At 50.1% G+C, this 22,678-nt stretch overlaps 2 protein-coding genes across 11 annotated transcripts in view; both read left to right on the top strand.

The window, feature by feature from the left end:
- Positions 1 to 22,678, top strand: part of SPTBN4 (spectrin beta, non-erythrocytic 4) — a 573,187-nt gene that overhangs the window by 160,084 nt on the left and 390,425 nt on the right. The window lies entirely within an intron of this gene.
- Positions 22,235 to 22,678, top strand: part of LTBP4 (latent transforming growth factor beta binding protein 4) — a 69,536-nt gene continuing 69,092 nt past the window's right edge. For all 4 annotated transcript variants that reach the window (XM_048492860.1, XM_048492863.1, XM_048492864.1 and 1 more), the window contains exon 1: positions 22,235 to 22,532. In XM_048492860.1, the coding sequence (XP_048348817.1) occupies positions 22,336 to 22,532 (197 nt within the window). In that variant the 5' untranslated portion in view covers positions 22,235 to 22,335. The remainder of the gene's footprint in view (positions 22,533 to 22,678) is intronic.

Below are 22,678 nucleotides of genomic sequence, written 5' to 3' on the forward strand. Positions count from 1 at the left end.
CACACTCCCCAATGTGTTGGTGCCCGTTTTTCACAACTTTGCTATTGTTCCTGAGCTTTAGGGGCTCAGGTGGTCTTCTGCAATGGGCTCTGGCTGATGCCGTGCCCCCTAACTCTGAACCACATTATCTCTGCAGCCCCCTGAAGCTTCAGGCTGCCTGAAGGGCACCGAAGAGGGATTGGTGTGCCGCATGAGGCGCTTATGGGACTCCCCTCCCATTCCTGATGCAGTGTGTGGTAAGTCTCACACTCTCTTCTTGGACCCTGTTTCCATGTCCATACCTTTCAGGAAGCCGTTTCTGGCCTTTGGGTGCTGGATCTGAGCAGGTCAGCTTTTGGCACTCAGCGGACATGTGGGTGTGATCTGGAGCAGGTCAGCTAGGGAGTGTGGGTAGAGACTGAGCAAGCCCAGATCCGGGGCAGTGTGGTATTTCCAGACCAGGATGTGCCTTCTGTCCTAAAGGCATGAGAGCCTACAGATGGCAAGGTTTCTGCAGGCAATCACAGATTGGGGTAAGGAAAGGGAGTGGGGGTGGAGCGTACTTTGTCCACAGGAACAGAAGAGTCTACCCTCTCCTGAAGCTCTGGGTATCAGGAGATAATTGTCCCATATCCAGTGTGAAAACCTGAACTGCTTCTTCTGTGAGTATTATCTTCACCTGCCCAGCAGCACTAGAGACTTCAAAGGATCTATACAGATGCAATCCAGTAAAGGGAGCAATTATTGTGCAATAGTACACTGTCTAGAAGTAAGTGCTGTGTTTAACCTTGCACCAGCAAACCAGACAGAAACATTTATCATGTTAATGGCTTTTATTGAAAAAAGACATAACACTCTTTTTTAGGCAAGATAATAAAATAATAGAAACAAAACAAGTTAACCCTACAATCCCTGAAAAGCCACATTCAAGGAATATCAGTATTGAATATATATCATAGAATGCTTTACAAACCTTCACTGTGTATCATTAGATCATTAGAATTTTATCATGTGATGAATCTACAGATAAGTGACCTGTTCTCAGTATTATTTTATAAGATCGTCCACAGGTGTGTTGAGATTACATCTGATGATGTTCTTCCCTGCTCAAGCAAGATTTAAAAGGCTATCTACATTTGCGTTTTTAAAACTTCATAGAGTCATAAGGTTGGAAGAGACCACAAGTCCAACCCATGCAGGAAGACTCAACCAAAGCACTCCTGACAGATGGCCATCCAGCCTCTGTTTAAAAACCTCCAAAGGGAGAGCCTGTGCCACCTTCCGAGGCAGCGTATTCCTCTGTTGTGCAGCCCTGGCAGTCAGAAAGTTCTTCCTAGTGTTTAGGTAGAATATCTTTTCCTGAACCTTGACTCCATTACTCCTGGTCCTAGTCTCTGGAGCAGCAGAAAACAAGCTTGCTCACTCTTCAACATGACATCCCTTCAAATATTTAATCATAGCGGTCATGTCACCCCTTAACCTTCCCCAGGATAACTACACCTAGCACCCTAAGCCGCTCCTTTTAGGGCATGGAATCCAGACCTTTCACCATTTTGGTTGTCCTCCTCTGGACTCATTCCAGCTTCTCAATATCCTTCTTGTGGTTCCCAGAACTGAAGCAGTCCAGAATTACATTGGTTTTCTTGTGTGCCCCATCACATTGCTGACTTATGTTCAGTCTGTGGTTTACTAAGATTCCCAGATCATGTGCTGTTGTCGAGTCAGGTGTTACCTATCCTATATTTGTGCATTTCATTTTTTCTCCCTAAGTGTAGTATCTTACATTTATCTCTGTTGAAATTTGTTTCATTAGTTTTGGTCCAGCTCTCTAATCTGTCCAGGTCATACTGAATTCTGATTCTGTCCTCTGGGGTATTAGCTACGCCTCCTAATTTTGTGTCATGTGCAATTTGGTTAGCATTCCCTCTATATTGAATAGCACTGGGCCCAGGACAGAACCCTGTGGCACCCCATTAGTCACTTGTCTCAAGACTGAAGATGAGCCATTGGCGAGCACCCTTTGAGTTTGGTCCATCAATCAATCCCAAATCTGTCTAATAGTAGCATTATCTAGCCCACATTTTACCAGCTACTTTACAAGAATATCATGGGGAATCTTATCAAACACTGAAGTCTAGGTGTTCTACGTCCACAGCATTCCCTTCATCTACCAAGCTTGTCACTCTTTCAAAAAGAAAGAGAAGATTAGTTTGGCATGACTTGTTTTTGAGAAACTCACGTTGACTTTTAGTGGTCACGGCATTCTCTTCTAAGAGCTTACAGACGGTTTAATGATCTGCTTCAGAATCTTTCCTGGTATTGATATCAGGCTGACTGGCCGGTAATTGTTTGGGTCCTCTTTTTCCCCCTTTTTGAAGATGGGGACAACATTTGTTGTCCTCTGGTCTACTGGGACTTCTGCTCTCCAGATTATTGCCAGTGGTTCTGAGATTACTTCTGCTGGTTCTTTTAATACCTTGGGATGTAGTTCATCAGACCTTGGAGATTTGAATTCATTAAAATTGCCAGGAATTCCTGCACTAGCTCTTTATTTTTTCCATGCTGAATTCTCCCTGCTGCATCTTATGTTCAGTTTCTCCCACGCTGAGCACTGTCACATTCTCTTTCTTCCTTTTGCTGTGAAGATAACCTGTCTGGCAAGCCTCAGCCTGTTCTGCGCTTTCGCTTTTCTGACTTTCTCCCTTCACACCCTGGCTATTTGCTTGAATTTCTCTTTCATGATTTCCCCCTTTTCCATTTCAGCTTTTTTAAAGTCTAGAATGCTTGTCTGATTATGTTTGTCATCCGGTTTCCACTGTGTGAAAAACACCAGGAAAACATGGTCACTCCCACCTAAGGATCCTACCACTTCCACCCCATTAACCAAGTCATCATTGGTTAGGAGCAGATCTAAAGTAGTTGAACTCCTTGCTCCCCCTTTTACCGTCTTGACTATGAAATTGTCTGCAGGACCTGATGGTCTTGGCAGAGTTTGACTCTCAACAAATATCTGGATAACTGAAATCTCCCATTACTACTACTTCTCTCCTTCCTGAAAGTTTGCTCATCGGTTCCATAAAGGCATCACGCAAGTCTTCAGTCTGGCTTGGGGGTCTGTTCCCTCCCCCTTAATTTTTACCCAAATGCTCTCAAGCCGGCTTCCAGAATTTGAGTCATGGACCTGCTCACAGGTGTAATCCAGTGGTTGGATTAATCAGGTTTGCACCACTTCGGCAGAACCGGTTGTTAAAATGGTGCTTGTAAACAACCAGTTGTTAAATTATTTGAATCCTACCACCGGAACCGGTTGTTAAATTATTTGAATCCCACCACTGGTGTAATCATCCCTGTCATATAATGCTACTCCCACTCCAATAGGTTATATCCCTGAATTGTTACATTCCAATCATGAGGCTCATCCCTCCAAGTTTCACTGGTGCCTGTTATATCATTTTTGCTTTGCCATGTTAAGAGTTCACATTAGTCATTTATGTCCCATATTCTGTGCATTACTGTTGAGACATCTAAGGCCACGGTTCATTCCCCCTGGCTGCTTAGAGTCATAGAGTTGGAAGAGACCCCAAGGGCCATCAAGTCCAATCCCCTGCAATGCAGGAATACACAATCAAAGCACTCCTGACAGGTGGCCATCCAGCCTCTCTTTAAAAACCTCCAAAAAAGGAGATTCCACCACACTCCAAGGTAGTGCATTCAACTATCGAACAGACCTTACTGTCAGGAGGTTTTTCTTGATGTTCAGGTGGAATCTCTTTTCCTTCACCTTCAACCCATTCCTCCTGATCCTAGTCTCTGAAGCAGCAGAAAACAAGCTTGCTCCCTCACCAACATGACATCCCTTCAAATATTTAAATATGGCCATCATGTCACCTCTTAATATTTTCTTCACCAAACTAAACATACCCAGCTCCCTAAGTCACTCCTCATAGGGCATGGATTCCAGACCTTTTTGGTTGCCCTCCTCTGGACATATTCTGGCTTGTCAATATCCTTCTTGAATTGCAGTGTACACAGAACTGTACACAGGTGAGGTCTAACCAATTCAGAATAGAGAGGTACAGTTATGTCCCTCGATCGAGTCACTATCACATTGGCATTCTTGGCCACCACATCACACTGCTGAATCATGTTCAGTTTGTGGTCTACTAAGACTCCCAGATGCCTTTCATATGTACTGTTGTCAGGCCAGGTGTCACCCTTCTCATATCTGTGCATTTCATTTTTTCTCCCTAGTATCTTACATTTATCTCTGTTGAAATTCATTTTGTTTGTTTTGCCCAGCTGTCTAATCTGTCCGGGTCATTTTGAATTCTGACTCTGTCCTCTGGGGTATTAGCTACCCCATCTACTTTGGTGTCATCTGCAAATTTGATTAGCATGCCCTCTATTCCATCATCCAAGTCATTGATAAAAATATTGAATAGCGCTGGGCCCAGGACAGAACCCTGTGGTACCCTACTAGTCACTTCTTTCCAGGATGAAGATGAGCCATTAATTAGCACCCTCGACCACTAATTAGAAATCCATCTAACAGTAGCATTGTCTAGTCCACATTTCACTAGCTTACTTGTGAGAATATTATGGGGCATCTTGTCAAAAGCTTTACTAAAACCCAGGCATGCTATGTCCACAGCATTCCCTTGCTCTACCAAGCTCGTCACTTTATCAAAAAAAGAGATAAGATTGGTCTGGCATGACTTGTTTTTCAGAAACCCATGCTGACTTTTTGTGATCACAGTATTCCCTTCTAAGTGCTGGCAGACCGTCTGTCTAATGATCTGCTCCAGAATCTTCCCAGGTATTGATGTCAGGCTGACTGGATGGTAATTATTAGGGTCCTCCTTTTTCCCCTTTTTGAAGATGGGGATAACATTAGCCCTCCTCCAGTCCACTGGGACTTCTCCTGTTCTCCAGGAGTTCTCAAAGATTATAGCAAGTGGTTCTGAGATTACTTCTGCCAGTTCTTTTAATACCCTGGGATGCAGTTCATCAGGAGCTGGAGAGTTGAATTGGTTTAAAGTAGCCAGGTGTTCTTGCACTACCTCTTTATTTATTTTGTGCTGCATTTTCTCCTACTGTATCTTCTGTTTCATTTTCTTCTGGGTGAGCACTTTTTCCTTTTGGGGAAAAGACTGAGGCAAATATAGTGTTGTAAGGGTCTGGTACTCCAGTCAGTAACAAGTCTCAAGAAGGTTTCAAGAGCTTTATTAGAACTGTGTCAAGCCCAACGGCCAGGTAGCTGAATCTGAGATACCTTAAGGTTACACTTTGGTTCAACCCATAAAGCCTGTAAGACTGAGTTGTTCCACCGGGCCTTTGGAGAGACCGGCCGCTGAGGGTGCCCCTGCCTCCTCCTCTACCCCCATGGGCCCTAATACCATCAGGACCCATTATTTCGTATTAGGAGGGTTTCGTAAGGGCGCGGCGATGTTTTAAGATATGACTGTTGTTTTAATTATATGTATGTTTTTAGCTGATGTTTTATCTGTACACCGGCCTGAGCCCTTCAGGGAAAGGGCGGTATACTAAATTTAAAACAACAACAACAACAACAACAATAATAATTAAAGCCCCCACTTTTGCATTCCCCCAATATCAGCATGAGAAAGGCAGAGAAAGACAGTACTGCAGATTCACTGTTCTGGGAAAGGCGAGTTACTCCCTGTGAAAGAAAGATAAGGAGTCCTCAGTAAGCTCTATTGGATTAGTTACATGCGAACAAAGGAAAGGAGCTCCATGGCCTTGGGGCGGCGGAGATGGCATGCCCATCTGTTGCAACTTTGGAGATGTGCACTCTGGCAGGCCGATAGTGGCGCGGCCTGACAGGTGTTGAGAAGTTCTGTCTTTTCTCTGTCCCCTGTTAGTATTTTGCCACCTCCTCCATGCAGTGACTCTATCCTATCTTTTTTCTTCCTTTTGCTATGGACATAACCAAAAAGGCTTTTTTGTTGTTTTTAACCTCTCTGGCAAGCCTCAGCTCACTGTGAGCTTTAGCTTTTCTGACTTTTTCTCTACACATCCTGCTTATTTGTTTGAATTCCTCTTTGGTGATTTCCCCCCTTTTCCATTTCTTGTACATGTCCTTTTTAAACCTTTGCTCAGTTGAAAGTTCTGGTTTCCTTAGACACCTCCCATTTTTTCCTCCTCATTGGAACTATTTGAAATTGTACCCTCAAAATCTCGCTTTTAAGAAACTCCCATCCATCATGCACTCCCTTCTCTTTTAATATTCTTAAACACAGGATTTAACACAGGATTTTAGTTTCCTAAGTTTATGAAATCAGCTTTCTTAAAAGTCGAGAATATATCTGACTATGCTTGGCATCCCCTTTCTGCTGTATTAAAAACATCAGGAGAACATGATCACTCCCACCTAAGGATCCTACCACTTCCACTCCACTCATCAGGTCATCGTTATTGGTTAGGAGCAGATCTAAAATAGCTGGTCCCCTTGTTGCTTCTTCCACCTTCTGGGCCATGAAATTGTCTGCAAGAGAAGTGAGGAATTTGTTGGACCTGATTGTCATGGAAGAGTTTGACTCCGAACAAATATCAGGATACCCTCAAGTGGGGCATGAATCTAAATTCTTCTTCTAGGCTCCTCCCCTCCCGTGGCACCAAGTGGTCGACTGCAGCACTTCCGTTCAAGCTCTGCTGACCACCTGAGTTTTATCTTGATGGGGCGGGGGGGGGGAGGTGTCAGCTGGACTTTTGCCCCAGGGAGGCAGACACGTTTGAACATTTGTGGTGTTGAACTGAATGCCTCGGCAACATGTTCCTTGACTCCCTTCTCATGTCTGATTGCCGGACTGCATTTGTTTGGCCAGAGCTGTTGGGGCAGAGCAGTGCTAAGGGTTACAGCTACACCGTTGCTGGCTGCAGCACAGCTAAGGCCCAGCTGAGTTGCTTCCTTGGGAGAAAGGGCCTGGGGACGCCAGGAGCCGGCCTCCACGGAGGCTGGGGGGTGGGGTTCGGAGGCGTGCAGCTGGGGTGCACGCTGTTTTGGTCATGTGGGGGGGGGGGCGCCTGGTCCCTCCCACATGACTGAAAGGTGTGTGCCTGGGAACATGGGTGACCCATGTCTCTATAGACCTCTGCTTCAACCAAAGGGAAAATGGTTTTTTTAGACTGGTGTAGCTGTACCAACAGCTTTTGGGTCAAATTCAAGGAGGGGTAGGTGGCCTGGCCCTGATAGACAGGACACCTGCCAACTATTGGGGGAGGGGTGATAGCTGGAGGCACAGGGGGGGTGGAGGAGGGAGCTGCCAGAACCAGCCCCCCACCCCCTTAAAGGGACCATGCAAGGGGCATCTGCTTCCCAGTGAGACCAGGAGATTCCCAGGAATGATAGCCCACCTGTGACTGCAGTACCCCCCTCCCATGACAGTGATGGATGCACCTAATGGAGGGCATTCCCACTGATGGGCCAGCCTGTTCATCAAACAACTTACCTCTCTGCAGGAAGAGAATTGGGGAAATGATGGGTGTGGCCTGAGCTCCAGCATTAAATCCCACCCCCCAAGTCATGGCCAAGACCGGCCCCTTGAGTAAGTGAGTGTTTCAGAGGGAAGGGACTTATCACTGTTCATGCCAGCCCTTCCTTAATGGGTGGTTTTTAGAGAGAAGTTAGTCAGAAGAAGAAACTAAGGTTAGCACTATGCTGGCAGGAACACCTTGAGCAATGAAGTTAGCATGTTCTTTGTCTCAGTGAGATAGATAGACCAGGGGTGGAGGTAGGAATGGCTTTTCCAGTAGAGGGTATTGTTTTTACCTTAATCTCTTTAGGAAAAGAGAGACAGACTATTTTGCAGGGCAGATATGGGCAAAGGTAAGTCCAAGCAGGTTCTTCTGTGTCCTTGTGGGGTGGGTACACTGAGCCAATGCAGAACATAAGAACAAGTCTGCTGGATCAGACCAGAGTCCATCTCGGCTACTCGCAGTGGCCCACCAGGTGCCTTTGGGAGCTCACATGCAGGAGGTGAAAGCAATGGCCTGCTGCTGCTGCTCCCGAGCACCTGGTCTGCTAAGGCATTTGCAATCTCAGATCAAAGAGGATCAAGATTGGTAGACATAAATCGACTTCTCCTCCATAAATCTGTCCAAGCCCCTTTTAAAGCTATCCAGGAGGTGGCCATCACCACCTCCTGTGGCAGCATATTCCAAACACCAATCACCCGTTGCGTGAAGAAGTGTTTCCTTTTATTAGTCCTAATTCTTCCCCCCAGCATTTTCAATGAATGCCCCCTGGTTCTAGTATTGTGAGAAAGAGAGAAAAATTTCTTTCTGTCAACATTTTCTACCCCATGCATAATTTTTAGACTTCAATCATATCCCCCCTCAAACATCTCCTCTCCAAACTAAAGAGCCCCAAATGCTGCAGCCTCTCCTCATAAGGAAGGTGCTCTAATCCTTCAATCTTCCTCGTTGCCCTTCTCTGCACTTTTTCTGTCTCTTCAATATCCTTTTTGAGATGTGGCGACCAGAACTGGACACAGTACTCCAAGTGCGGTCACACCACTGCTTTATATAAGGGCATGACAATCCTTGCAGTTTTATTATTAATTCCTTTCCTAATTATCCCCAGCATAGAGTTTGCCTTTTTCACAGCTGCCATGCATTGAGTTGACATTCCCATGGAACTATCCACTAAGACACCCAAATCCCTTTCCTGGTCTGTGACTGATAGCACTGACCCTTGTAGTGTGTATGTGAAATTTGGATTTTTTGCCCCTATTTTTTTTTTTGCCCACTTTACATTTTGCTACATTGAACTTAATTTGCCATTTCCTAGCCCACTCACCTAATTTATAAAGGTCCGCTTGGAGCACTTTGCAATCCTTTGTGGTTCTCACCACCCTACCTAATTTGGTATCATCCGCAAAAGCAAGTGTTGTGCGGGGATCAAGCCTCCTGGAAGTGCCCGCTTCATTGCGATATACTCCAGGGGGCGTTATTATCCCCGCTGTTGTTTAACATCTACATGTGACCACTTGCTCAGCTGATACAGAGTTTTGGGCTGATCTGTCATCAGTATGCTGATGACACTCAGCTCATTCTGTTGATGGAGGGGGGAGCGGTTGCCGCCCCTGCAGCTCTACAGCATTGTTTGGAGGTGGTCGCTGATTGGTTGAAGCAGAGCAGGTTGAAACTGAATCCATCGAAGACGGAGATCCTTTGGCTTGGCTGTGGGGGGGGGGGGAGATTGGGGATTTCCAGCCGCCGGTGTGGGAGGGGGCCATTTTGGCACCAGCCTCCTCTGTTCGCAGTCTGGGGGTCCACCTGGATTCGTCTCTTTCAGTGGAGATCCAGGTGGCCCATGTAACCCGGACTGCATTTTTCCATCTTCGTCAGGTTTGGCGGCTGGCCCCCTTTCTCTCCCAAGCAGACCTAGCCACAGTGATCCATGCAATGGTCACCTCCAGGCTAGACTATTGTAACTCGCTCTACGCGGGTCTCCCCTTGCGTTTGATTCAGAAATTGAAACTGGTCCAGCACGCAGCGGCACGCTTGCTCCCAGGGGGCGCCTTCTGTGACCACATTCAGCCTGTGCTGCGCCAGCTGCACTGGCTTCCGGTGGAATTCCGAATCATTTTCAAGGTTTGGGTTTGGACCTTTAAGGCCTTACGCAGCCTGGGACCCTCGTACCTTTGGGACCGCATTACCCCATATGTCCCTACTCGTCCTCTGAGCTCAGCAGAGGCGAACTTACTGGTAGTCCCTGGCCCCTCCGTGACACAGCTGGCCTCCACGCGGGCCAGGGCCTTTACGGCCCTGGCCCCGGCCTGGTGGAACACTCTCCCTCCAGCTGTCCGGGCCCTGCGGGATCTTGGTGAGTTCCGCAGGGCCTGTAAGACCGAGTTGTTCCACCGGGCCTTTGGAGCAACCAGCCGCTGAGTATGGCACCCCAGTTCGATTCCATCACGATTATCCTCCTATGGAGGAGTCCGATTGCTCCCCAGGGGAGGGTTTTAAAGGAAAGGATTTTCCGGGTGCCTTTATTATGAAATCACCACTGCTTTAATGAAATTTAGTATGTTTTAATGTTGGAGTTTGATGGGCTGCTGTTGTTTTATTTGTATGATTTGCCCCTAAATTGTTTGTATTAATTCTGTTGTACACCGCCCGGAGCCCCTCGGGGATAGGGCGGTATAAAAATTGAAATAATAAACAAACAAACAAACAAACTTGGCCCCCACGTTACCCACCCCTACTTCCAGGTCATTTATGAAATAAATGAAATACTGTTTAATGAAACAGAATACCTTTTTAAAAGCTTTTAAAAAACCCTCCACATATTTGCAGACACTTCCTTCCAGGCTGAACCGTCTCTTGAGCAAGCGCATGCAATGCAGCGGGGCAGGCGAGGGCCCTCCCCACCTGACCTTGTGCACAGGAGTGGCTGGACCCCAGAGTGCCAGGGCTGGAGCCCCTTCAAGGGGGCTGGACCCCAGAGTGCTGCTTGTCTCCTGCCTCCTGCCGAGGGATCTGGGGGGCCCACGCCTGGTTTTTGAAGGCTGTCCTTTCCCTGCCGTTGGCTGCCTAAATTGGTCCATGCTGTAGACTGGATCCCCCCCTCCCCCGAAGGCTGAAGTCCTTCTGAGGCTGGAGCTGCAGCTGAAAGGGCCTGCAGAAGGCCTCGTGTTCGAGGGAGGGTTGGGGAAAGGCCTAGCGGGAGAGGAGGCAGGCCTGGCCTGGGGCCTGCAGGGGTGCCTGGGTGGGTGGGGACTTCTGTGGTGGTGGCTGGGCTGGGCTGGATTCATTCTCTTCCTCATCAGCAGGTTGACCTGAAGCTGCGGCTTGAGAAGCTGGACGTGGCAATGGTGCCTGGCGCTGCAGGGGCGGGCGAGAGGCCCAGCCCCCGACAGCCACAGGAGTCCAAAGAGGACCGGGAGGAACGTGTCCTCGCCATGCTGGGCATCGTGGGCACCATCCTCAACCTCCTTGTCATCATCTTTGTCTACGTTTATACCACCATCTAAGCCCTGGAGTCCCTTCAGCTGCCCCCACCCAGCCAGGGCTGGCAGCAGTCCTTTGGATCGTGAAGCGCTCGCTGCCCTGGGACCGCGCGGCAGCCAGTCACCCCTGGATTGGCCGGCCCACCGGGGCCTTGCTGCTTCAAGGACCTTGTGGAGACCCGTCGGAGAGATTTGGCCTTCTTCCTTCCTGTCCGCCATGCCTAGGACTGGGGCCGTGGGCCAGAAGTGGGTGTGTGGCTTTGTAGGGAAGTGCCAGGGGATGAGCAGTGGAATGCCCACGGTTGCTGGGCAACCCCTGCCATGGGAGAGTCCCCCATTTGCTCCCTCCAGAGGCCAGCCATGGGAGGGCAGGTGTACCTTGACCCCCAACATGCCTGGCCTCTCTTCACCAACAAGCACAATGGCTCTTTCTGCCCCACTCCAGCAAGCTTGCACTGCCAGGCAGCGGGACTGTGGCTAACTGTGGTCCTGGCCACCAGCTATCTCGGAGGTGGGGTCCTTCCTCCCAGCACTGCTACCCTCCCTCAATGTCACACCAGCCCCCCTTCAACTGCCAGCACTGGTCCTGAGGTGGGGGTCTGGAGTCTCCGCTGCTGCCTGACCAGCTGCACATTGCAACTGCCACTCCTGGAGACCAGCACTCCCCAGGGCTCCCATGGAATGGATGGGGAGGGGGGATCTGCCAGGAAACACCTTTGTTGTGCACCTGAGCCTTAAGATTGTACTCCCTCTCCCCCAGGGAGCCAATATAAACCAGTTCAAGGAAGATTGGAGGGGGAGGGGCTGCTCCACTCCGCCCCCTAGAATGCTCTACTGAAAGGCCAAGGAATGGCCCCCCTCCCAGGATGACTGGAGCAGATGAGGGTGCAGCATTAGCCCCGTGTGGGGAGGCAGGACTCGGGGGCCCCTCTCTGGGGGAAAGACTCAGCAGCTGAGAGGTTTTCTGCCCACTTTTCTGAGGGTGGGGGAGTGCATCCAGCCACGGCCATCCCCCGCTGCCTGGCTGGTTTCTCAGGGGAGGGCTAAAATGGAAATTGCCCCCAATCTGTGCCCGGAGTCACAGGACTCGCTGCCTCTCCTGGGGCTGGGCCTCTCTGGCTGCCCTCCTCCAGGCAGGTGAGCCAGGGAGGAATTGCCCCACCTTCCGTAAGGGGCCAAAATCCAGGATCCTTTTTTAAAAAACTACACCACCACTGGAAGCCCCCCCCCCCCCCCAATTCTTCCAAATGGAGTTTTTGCTCTAGCCAGCCACTCCACCACCCGGGCAGTTCCCTCGCCTTTGTGTGCCAAATTGGTGGGAATGCCTCACTCCAGCCACGCGGAACCAGGGCTGGGCTTTTATGATGCCCGCCTGTTCATTGCGAAATTTTATATGCAACTGAGTTTGAAATAAATCCAAGGACTTATTTGTGGACATGAAGCAACGGTGTGCCCTTCTTTGCCCACCGCGGTTGGGATGACACGGCTACTCCGTGGGGGGAGGGGGAGGACACAGCCCAGCTTGGTGTGTGTCACGGGTGCTCTCCTCCAACAAGCAGCCAGTGCAGCCAGAGTGCGGGGAGGGTGGGGCCATTTTCAAACTAACCCCAAGAGCCCCCCATCCAGCCCTGTGCCCAGCTCCACCACAGTCCTCTGCATGGGGGCCTGGGGGGCTCCCGCATCGCCCCCTGCTGTTCAGAACAGGCAACAGGAGCAGGGGTTGCTTGCCAGATGGCCTTTCCACCAGCCCTGCCGTGGGCCGGGCCACACTCCCTTGGGTCTGGAGGTTCCCCCTACTCTTGCCTGGCGATGTGCTGCTACGCTTGAGACCCACCAGTGGCTCCTTGTCACTTTTTGGAACCAACTGGAAGCTAGGAATCTTGTCAGAAAAGAGGAATAAAGTGGAGCAGATCTACAGGGCTGTCTAACCACCACCACCACCCCCCGCAAAAAGCACATGTCCTGCCTCGCCTGCTAAGAGATGCCAAGGGCATAACTCTTGTGGCATACATTTAAAACTTGCCAGTTGGCAGGGAGGTGTCTAGTTGCTGTTTATTTAGCTGAGCAGACCAGACGAGGCTGCATGAAGATACACTCAGGGCCTAGAAGGGGTTTTGGTGAGTGCAGCTGGGCGAGCCCTTTGCACGAGATGCCCCCAAATGCAGCCTTGATCCAGGAATCTCCTTGCAGGTGAGTAACAGTTCCTTTCAAACCATCCACCCAGCCTCACCCCCCAGAAAGGCACCCTCTAGTCTAGACAGAGATGTAGACCAATCAATTGTATCTGATCCCACCCCAGTTACAGGCAACAGCAGAGAGGCCTGGGAGGCTGTCCAGGTGCGGAGTCCTTGTTGGCACAGCATCCCGGGTACCCCTCCCACAAAAGAAAGCATATTTACAAAAGACAGAAATGGGACATTATGCTGTTTTGATCCTTTACATTTCCCAGGTGACTGGAATTATTCAAAATCCTTTGCACACACTATGCCAGATATTCTTAAAACAGCCTTGAAAGGTAGGCTGGTCTGACTCTCTCCATGCAAATGAAGGCAGGGCGAGGGGAGGCTTGCCTGCCATGTCCTGGGCAGATGGGCAGGCGGGTCTTCCAGGCTCCTGCTGAAGGGTCTGAATGCCCCCTCCCCCAGCCTGCTTGGGTTACTCCACTCACTTCATGGGGAGTCTCACTCGCAGTACATCCATCTCCCTTGCAAAGCTTCGCTATCATGCAAGTTGCTTTTGAGTGGGATGCCCCCATGGCAGAGACTGCCCTTCCAGAAGGAGGTGGGGGCTTGTGTCAAAACAATAATCACCCCCCACACATCCGCCTCCTGTGGAGTGCTCTGGTACTGGAGCTGGCTCATGATTTCAGGCTAAAGCAGGGCCCTCTGCGCTGGACTATCCAAGCACCAATTGCATTCTTTCCTTGCCAACAGACCTATGAACATGGCCTGTGAACTCAGTGAGGAATGGGTTATCCCAACTCATGTGGCCTCCTCAATGGCAGACATTCCTAGATGCCCTGGTACTTGATCCAGGGCAAAGCTTGGCTCGTGTATTTTTAACCAAGTCATTTTTATGCTTGCTATAACTACACACTCATTAATGTACTGGGGACTGGGGAGTCAGCACACTCAAGACCTCCCAGGTCCTTCCTGCTGTTGGGACCTGTGAAGAACTTTTCCAGTTACAGTATCAGACAGATTCACACTAACCTGAGAAGGAGCTTTGATCTATGGATATAGCAGGCCTATCTGCTTTCAGTGTTGTAACACCTGGATAAATTACACAAAGGAAGCAAGTTGCCAAACCGTTGTAGATCAGAGAGATCTTCAGGGGGGCAGGAAGCAGAGTTTAGCTGGCAACCAAGGGTAGAGAACAAAGAAGATTCTGATCCAGGCCAGGCAGGGGAAAACAGCTCCTGGTCCCAGGTTGCCAAAAAACATGTTTGGAACGGTGCTGCAGCTAAGAGGTATCTATGTGTTAGAACGTTTTCTTATTTTCTGATTCAGAAAAAAGAACCCAGGATTCCCAAGACAGGCGCCGCCCCCCGCCCCCGCTCTTTTGACAAGGGTTCCAGTACTCTGGTTTGAGCACGTCCCTGGTTTGGCCTGCAAGGGAGCCAGGTTTGTTTTTTTGGTGGCAGTCAGGGATGGCAGAGCATACCAACAAGAGCCGGCCTGCCAGGACATGGCAGGGAGGAAGGCAGGTGGGTGCATTCACCGAGAGAAGCCTGAGGCTTCTCTGGTCTGCGGAGCTCAGGACTGGAGGTCGGTGATTGGCAGTTCTGAAGGTGCATCAAATGCAGATGAAGTGGAATTCTGGGACAGCTTGAATGACTGTGCAGGGGGTGAGCGAGAATCCAGGTGGGGAGAAGGCAAGAGGCAAGGGCTCAAAGCATGGGTGGTATACCTCAGAGGCCATCCCAGGCGGCCAGGATAGCTGGACAGAGCTCCTGAGAAGCTTCATGCTGAATCAGCAAGAGACACCAAACTTCTTAACGCCAGTGTAAGAAGGAAGACACTGGGCAGAGAAAAAAGTTTCCAAGATTTGAAGTTGGCACAGACATAAGTGTGTTTCTAAATCTCTCTGAGGCTACATGCCGGAATTACAAGGTCCCATATGGGGAGCATATTACAATGCTCTGGTCTCAGGTCTCCGGGGATCTTGCCAGGTTACTGAGTGAGTTTGCTCAGAAAGGTGAGAGGGACTATTGGGTTTTCAGAGACATCTCGCTGAAGCATTTTGGCAAAACAGAGCATCAGTTAAATCAGCAATTTCACCAAGCTTCACCTAGACAGCATGCGAGTATGCAAGCTTTTGTTGCAAGATGAAAACAGGCAGTTACAGACTGGTTTGCATTGCTGGGGTCCGTACAGTGCAGCAAGCTATTGATTTGATTGTGAAAGAGCAATTTTGCCAAGTTACCAGAAGGCCTGTGTGAGCTGGCACAAGCCAGGGACATTAAATCTTCTGTGGAAGATGTGGCAAATTTTGCTGACCAGATTTTGACTCTCAGGAGAAAGGAGAGCAAAATGTTTAAACACCAGGCAGGGGGCAGGTTTCCAAGCTCAGGCCAGTCCCAAGAGCCAGAAAGGAAGCGTGAAGGAACAGTGACTTCAACTCACAGAAAAGACTTTTTCCTTAAGGTGGGTAGTCCAACAGCTGCATCTATTCCCACTGGACTGGTCTGTTTCTACTGCAAAGAGCAGGGCCACCTTAAGAAAAATTGTCCCAAGCGAGAGCAGAAGCCTGCACCTGGAATGAGGTTTTACTCAGGAGCTAGCAGAGTGCATCGAGCAGAGAGGAAGGAGAAGGGAAATTGCCAGCCTTTGGGAGTGGGCGGCTTCAGACGACGCGGCTCATGGGCGAGGTGAACCAATAAAGGCGGCAGCGGAAACTCCTTGGGTCAGCTCTCCAGCAGTGATCTCTATCCCAGTGACAAGGGATAGTGTCTACAAAAGACTTGAGGGTAAAGCACATAAATCCCAGGTTAAGGACAGAGACAGGGTATACAGGTGTCTCTATGCTAATAGTAGAAGCATTCGACCTAAAATGGGGGAGCTGGAGTACAGAGTTTTGAAGGAGGACTTTGATATAGTGGGCATTACAGAGACATGGTGGAATGAGGAGAACCAGTGGGATGCTGTTATACCGAGGCTACAGGGCTCTATAGGAAGGATAGGACACGGCGCATTGGGGGTGGAGTTGCCCTTTACATCAAAGAGAGCATAGTGTCACATAAAATAGACAATGAAAGGGGGGCTGGTTCCCCTACAGAATCACTGTGGATATCAATACCAGGTGTGAAGGACAGTTTAATATTAGGAATATATTATCGTCCCCCAGACCAAAGTGCACAAGAGGATTCTGAGATGGAAAAAGAAATTAGAGAGGCCAACAAAAACAAAAATGTAGTGGTAATGGGTGATTTTAACTATCCCCATATAAACTGGAAAAATGCATGTTCAGGTCATAGTAAGGAGAGAGCATTCCTGGACACTATGCTAAAATGACTGTGGCTTAGAGGCGAATGGTTGTGGAACCAGCCAGGGGAGAGGTGATCCCTGAATCTAATTCTATGTGGGACCCAGGACCTGGTGCAGGAAGTCCCAGTGTTGTTGAGCCGATAGGGAACAGCGACCACAATGCTGGCCAGTTCAGTATCTCTGCTTTTAGAACAAGTGACAACTACTAATGTAGTTACATTCGCCTTCAGAAAGGGAAATTTCTCAAAGATGAAGGGGGATAGTGCGGCAGGAAGCTGAAAGGGAAAATCAGAAGAGTCAAAACTGTCCAGGATGCTTGGAGGTTATTTAAAAACACAGTAAATAAAAGCTCAGCTGGAATGTGTTCCTGAGGTTAGAAAAGGCAGCACCCAGTCCAAAAGAAAGCCACCATGGTTAACAAGAGAGGTTGAGGAAATTATCAGAAAAAAAGAAAAATGTCTTTTAGAAAATGGAAGTCCAGTTTGACTGATGAAGAATATGAGAGGGAACACAAATGGTGGCAAAAGAGAAGCAAGTTAGCACATGTAAGGGAGGCAAAAAAGGATTATGAAGAACGCATGGCTGCGAACATCAAGACCAGCAACAAACAGTTCATCAAGTACATCCAAAAGCAGGAAGCCAGCAAGGGAAGCAGTAGGCCAGTTAGATGACAAAGGAACAAAGGGGTGTGCTAAAAGATGGCAGGGAGATTGCAGAGAAGCTGAATGGTGCTTTGCATCTGTCTTCACTGAAGAGGAGGTGAGGAACATCCCTGCACCTGAACCAGAAAACTTCTTGGGAGGCGAGTCCGAAGAACTAGCGAAGACCAGTGGTAGACAAGGGAAGAAGTTCTGGCAGCCATTGATAAACTAAATGTTACCCCAATCCCCTGGCCCAGATTGCATTCACCCAAAAGAGTTCTTAAAGAAATCAAGCATAAAATTACTGATCTTCTCACTTTTTGTGTCAGCTTCTCACTGAAATCTGCCTCTCCATCCCTGAAGACTGGAAGATGGCCAATGTCACACCAATCTTTAAGAAAAGATCTAGGGGGGACCCGAGAAATTACAGGCCAGTCAGTTTGACATCTGTTCCTGGTAAATTAGTGGAATCTATCATTAAAAATAAAATTATAAAACATGTAGAAAAGAAACAGAACCTGCTGAGAAAGAGTCAGCATGGCTTTTTTACGCAGAGGCAAATCCTGTCGCCCTTACAAACTCTTACTAGAGTTCTTTGTGAGGGAGGTGTAAACAGGCATGTGGACCAGGGGTGAACCGGGTGGACATTGTCTACTTGGATTTCCAAAAGGCTTTTTTTGACAAAGTTCCTCACCAGAGACTGTTGAGAAGGCACTCAGCAATGAAGGAATAAGAGGGGAAAGTCCTCCCTATGGATTAAAAAACTGGTTGAGAAGCAGGAAACAAAAGAGTGGATTGTAAAATGGGAAGTTCTCACAATGGAGAGATGTAGGGAGTGGTGTCCCCCCAAGGATCAGATTTTGGGACCAGTGCTCTTTAACCTATTCATAAATGACCTGGAAGTAGGGGTGGAGTAGCGTGTGGTGGCCAAGTTTGCAGATGATAACCAAATTATGTGTAGGGTGGTGAGAACCAATAAAAGGATTAAGTGAAGAGCTCCAAGCGGACCTTGATAAATTAGGTGAGTGGAGTTAAGAAATGACAAATGCAGCAAATGTAAGAAGTGATGCAACATTAGGGGCAAAAAATCAGAAAACTTCACATTAACACGCTTACAGGGGGGTCCAGTGCTATCAGTCACAGAACCAGGAAAGGGATTTAGGCACGTCTCAGTTGATAGTTCCATGGGAATGTCAACTCAATGCATGGCAGCTGTGAAAAAGGCAAACTCTATGCTGGGGATCATTAGAAAAGGAATTGAGAATAAAACTGCAAAGATTGTCATGCCCTTATATAAAGCAGTGGTGTGACCGCACTTGGAGTACTGTGTCCAGTTCTGGTCGCCGCATCTCAAAAAGGATATTGAGGAGATAGAAAAGGTGCAGAGAAGGGCAACAAGGATGTTTGAGGGACTGGAGCACCTTCCCTATGAGGAGAGGCTGCAGCGTTTGGGACTCTTTAGTTTGGAGAGGAGGCGGCTGAGGGAGGATATGATTGAAGTCTATAAAATTATGCATGGGGTAGAAAATGTTGACAGAGAGAAATTTTTCTCTCTTTCTCACAATACTAGAACCAGGGGGCATTCATTGAAAATGCTGGGGGGAAGAATTAGAACAAATAAAAGGAAACACTTCTTCACGCAACGTTTGATTGGTGTTTGGAATATGCTGCCACAAGAGGTGGTGATGGCCACTAACCTGGATAGCTTTAAAAGGGGCTTGGACAGAGGAGGAGAAGTCGATTTATGGCTCCCAATCTTGATCCTCCTTGATCTGAGATTGCAAATGCCTTAACAGACCAGGTGATTGGGAGCAACAGCCGCAGAAGGCCATTGTGTTCACATCCTACATGTGAGCTCCCAAAGGCACCTGGTGGGCCACTGCGAGTAGCAGAGTGCTGGACTAGATGGACTTTGGTCTGATCCAGCTGGCTTGTTCTTATGTTCTTATGATCCACCAGCAAAGAATTGTCAGAGTGAAAGACAAGATACCCATGAAGCAGAAGCTTAGGGTGGAAAGCCTGCTCAGAGAACCTGTGATAATTGGACAGACACTTTAATAGGGTGGTACTTTGGACTCTGGAGCAGACATTTCATCAATCAGGGCTGATTTACTGCCAAAAGTGCCTCACAAGCAATATAGACAGGTAAAAATATTGCTGTATGAAGCAAATGAAAGACTGATGGACTTGGTTGAGTTAAATGGTAAAGTACAAAGATTTTGATGGGACTATGCTGGTATTAGCGCATGTGAGATGTGATTATGATTTCATTGCGGGGGCTGATTTAATGTTTAGGGGTGCAAATATGGGTCCAGTTTCCACGAGGTCTATGGCCAAGAACCAACAGTTTAAGGATGCTCTTAGAGTGGGCGAAGGGGAGGAGGAATTGTCTGAACTGAGGGAGGCTAAAGGGTTAACTTCTCTAGCTGCTTGTGAAGTACACCAACAGCCAGAAGGGATTAGCGCCAACAGACCCCTCTGAGGAAACCAGAGCCGATGCTCTGAATGTCTCCTGGCCAACATGGTGGCCAACATGGGATGACGGTAACAACCCGGTCCCAAACACACCTCCAAAACATGCCTGTTACCACCCCGAGCATTTCTCCACCCAGCAAGCTGCTCTCCTCCTTTTTAGAGGCGGGTAAGCTGCCGGTCTCGCTGGAGGAAGGCAGTCCCTTGCTCCCTGAACCAAACTTCACCAAACCTGGGTGGTATCATCAGGAGAGTCTCCTAAAGATACTCTGAAATTTTGGGGCTGCTAGCTTAACAATTGAACCCCTGACAGCAGGCACCCCCCCAAATTTCCTCAATTCTCCTTTTAAATCCATCCCCTTTGGCATGGATTTAAAGGGAGAATCTGAGGTCCCCAATTTAAACACTGACAGTGATGCTGTTTAACAGGGGCGAATCTAGGCAAACTGGAGCCCGGGGACAAAATCTGAGTTTGGGGCCCCCCCACCCCCACCCCCGGTATGGACGACCACCCCACAACGACCAAACAATGATTTTTTGCACCAGCTCACAAAACACCTCCCACCACCAGCAAAACATACATGGCTTTCTCCCCACCACCAACTCTCTTTTCCTAATTGTGTCCCTCACACCAACCCTGTGAGGTGGGTTGTTAGCCTCTAGAAAGAGCTCCAAGCCAGTGCAAGTGGGAATTAACTTTTAAGCATGTAAATCTCTCACAAGTCACCCCCCCATCCTGAAGGGTTTACCAAGCAAGCGTCAGCATCATCTCTCACAAATCACCTCCTACCCCCAGCAAAACAGGCATGGCTCTCCACCACCTTCCCAATTGTGTCCCCACACCAACCCTGTGAGGTAGGCTACAGTCTGAGAAAACAGCTCCATGCCATAAGGGGAATTCAACTGTTAAGCATGTAACTCTCACAAGTCAAATTCCCCATCTGAAGGCTGGGGTTTTACCAAGCAAACGCCAGCACTCTCATTCCTCACAATCACCTCCTACCCCAGCAAAACAGGCATGGCTCTCTCCCCCCCCCCACCCACTTTCCTAATTGTGTCCCTCACACACCAACCCTGTGAGGTAGGCTGCTAGCCCACGGAGAAACAGCTCCCATGCCAGTGCAAGTGGGAATTATCTGTTAAGCATGTAAATCTCTCTGAAGTCACCCCCATCTGAGAGGTTTACCAAGGCAAGCGTCAGCATCATCTCTCACAAATCACCTCCCACCTACCCCAACCAAAACAGGCATGGCTCTCTCCCACCACTTTCCTAATTGTGTCCTCACCACACCAGCCTGTGAGGTAGGCTGCCCCAGCCTGAGAAACAGCTCAAGCCAGTGCAGAGTGGGATTAACTTTTAAGCATGGAAATCTCTCACAAGTCACCCCATCTGAGAGTTGGGTTTACCAAGCAAACGATCAAGGCATCATCTTCAGTTCTGCTGCTGCTGCTGGGCTCCCCTGCTCAGCCTACCTTTCTCCTGTGCCTGCCGGTAAATACCCGGCTGCCGGGGAGAAGGCTTCTGAGTCATGCCACACTTCATTTAAGGCGAATAAGGCATGCTGGGTCAGAGGGAGGGGAGGCGGAGCTCCCCAGTCCTGCTCCTGGGAGCCCAGTGGGACTTCTCCCCGCCCCCTGGACACTCCAGGCCACGGTACAGAGTGGGCGGGGCTAGGACAGGCACTGGGAGCAGTCCCCTGCTTCAGCGCCTGCTTTCTAGGGCTTGCTCAATCCCTCGCTGTGTAGGAGGATGTTTTGGCGCCCCCCACGTGACCTCAATCGATGCGCCCGGGGACAAGGGGTGCCCCATGTCCCTAGGCAGGAGCGGCAGTGCTGTTTAAGGGTGGGGGATAATCCACCCCAAAACAGCATCACTTTCAATGTTTAAACTGGGGACCTCAGATTCTCTCTTTAAGGTGGATTTAAAATGAGAATTTGGGCTCCCTAGTTTAAACACCATTGAAATTATGCTGTTTGGGGGTGGATTCCAGCATCACAGCAGCCACCCATTGGGCCCCCCCCCCCAAAACTCAGATCTTGCACTGGGCTCCATTTTCCCCAGCTACGCCTCTGCTCGGAGGGCAGGGCAGAAGGGACTGGCAGCTGCTGGCTGGGAGCCCAGTCGGTTGGGGGTGGGCCGGGCTGGGCAGGGGGGTCTGACATCCCTGGCCTCGGAGAGTTGCTTTTATGAGCACTGAGGCCAGGGGTGGGGCTTGGGGGGTGGCCCCCTAACCCCCACCCCCCTCCATAAAACTCTCTACCTACATCCCTGGGAGGGAAGGTCACACTGACTGACTGACTGACTGACTGCATTTCGCAGTGCAGCTTCCAGCTGCTGAGTTTCATGGCAGCACCAGCAGTGGCGGGTGACTGACAGAGCGCTGGCCAAGGGACTTGCACCTGCAAGAACATCTTGACGGGCAGGGCGCTGCGCCAAGGGACTGGGGCTGGCCTTGGGCTGTGCCTCACTCGGCAGGGGGGTCTGGGGGCCAGGAGTCAGCGCCAGCCAGTCACGCGGAGGCCCGCTAGAAGCACCGGGCGCGAGGAGAGGTCCGCAGCAGCGGCGGCCCCGCCCAGGCAGCCCCCCGACCCGAGCGCCCACCCCGACGGCACCTGCGCTGCTGCCAGAGCCCCGCCCCGTCCGGCGGCCGGTTCGCTGGCGATTGGCTGCGGGGCTGGAGGGGGCAGCGAGCGGAGCCGGCCAGGCGGACGGCGCTGCCCTCTTGGCAGGTCCCAAGTTCGGAGCGCAGCAGACGGGGCGCCCCGGCGGCAGCGTCGAGCAGGATGCGGCCGGCGGCGCTGAGCGCGCTCTGCCTCGTGGCGGGACTACTCCTGCAGCCCCTCTGTGCTCCGGAGCCACGACGCCGTCCAGGGAGGCCCGGGAGGCCCCGGCCGCCGGCTCCCACGGCCCCTGCTGCCGGGCCCCGCGCCGAGCAGAAGCGCAGGAAGAGCTCGGCGGGCCGCGCCCCCAAAGTGGCCGGGTAAGAGGACGGCCGCTCCGTCTGGTCCACTGCACGACCCGCGGCGGGCAACGAGTGAAGCTGCCCGTCCGTTCCCACGTGCTCAGGGAAGCCGGCCCAGGCGGGGCGGAGGAGAGGAGAGGAGAGGAGAGGAGAGGGCCGGCGTC

Source organism: Sphaerodactylus townsendi, linkage group LG04 (assembly GCF_021028975.2).
Source record: "Sphaerodactylus townsendi isolate TG3544 linkage group LG04, MPM_Stown_v2.3, whole genome shotgun sequence".
NCBI classification, from domain to species: Eukaryota; Metazoa; Chordata; class Lepidosauria; order Squamata; family Sphaerodactylidae; genus Sphaerodactylus; species Sphaerodactylus townsendi.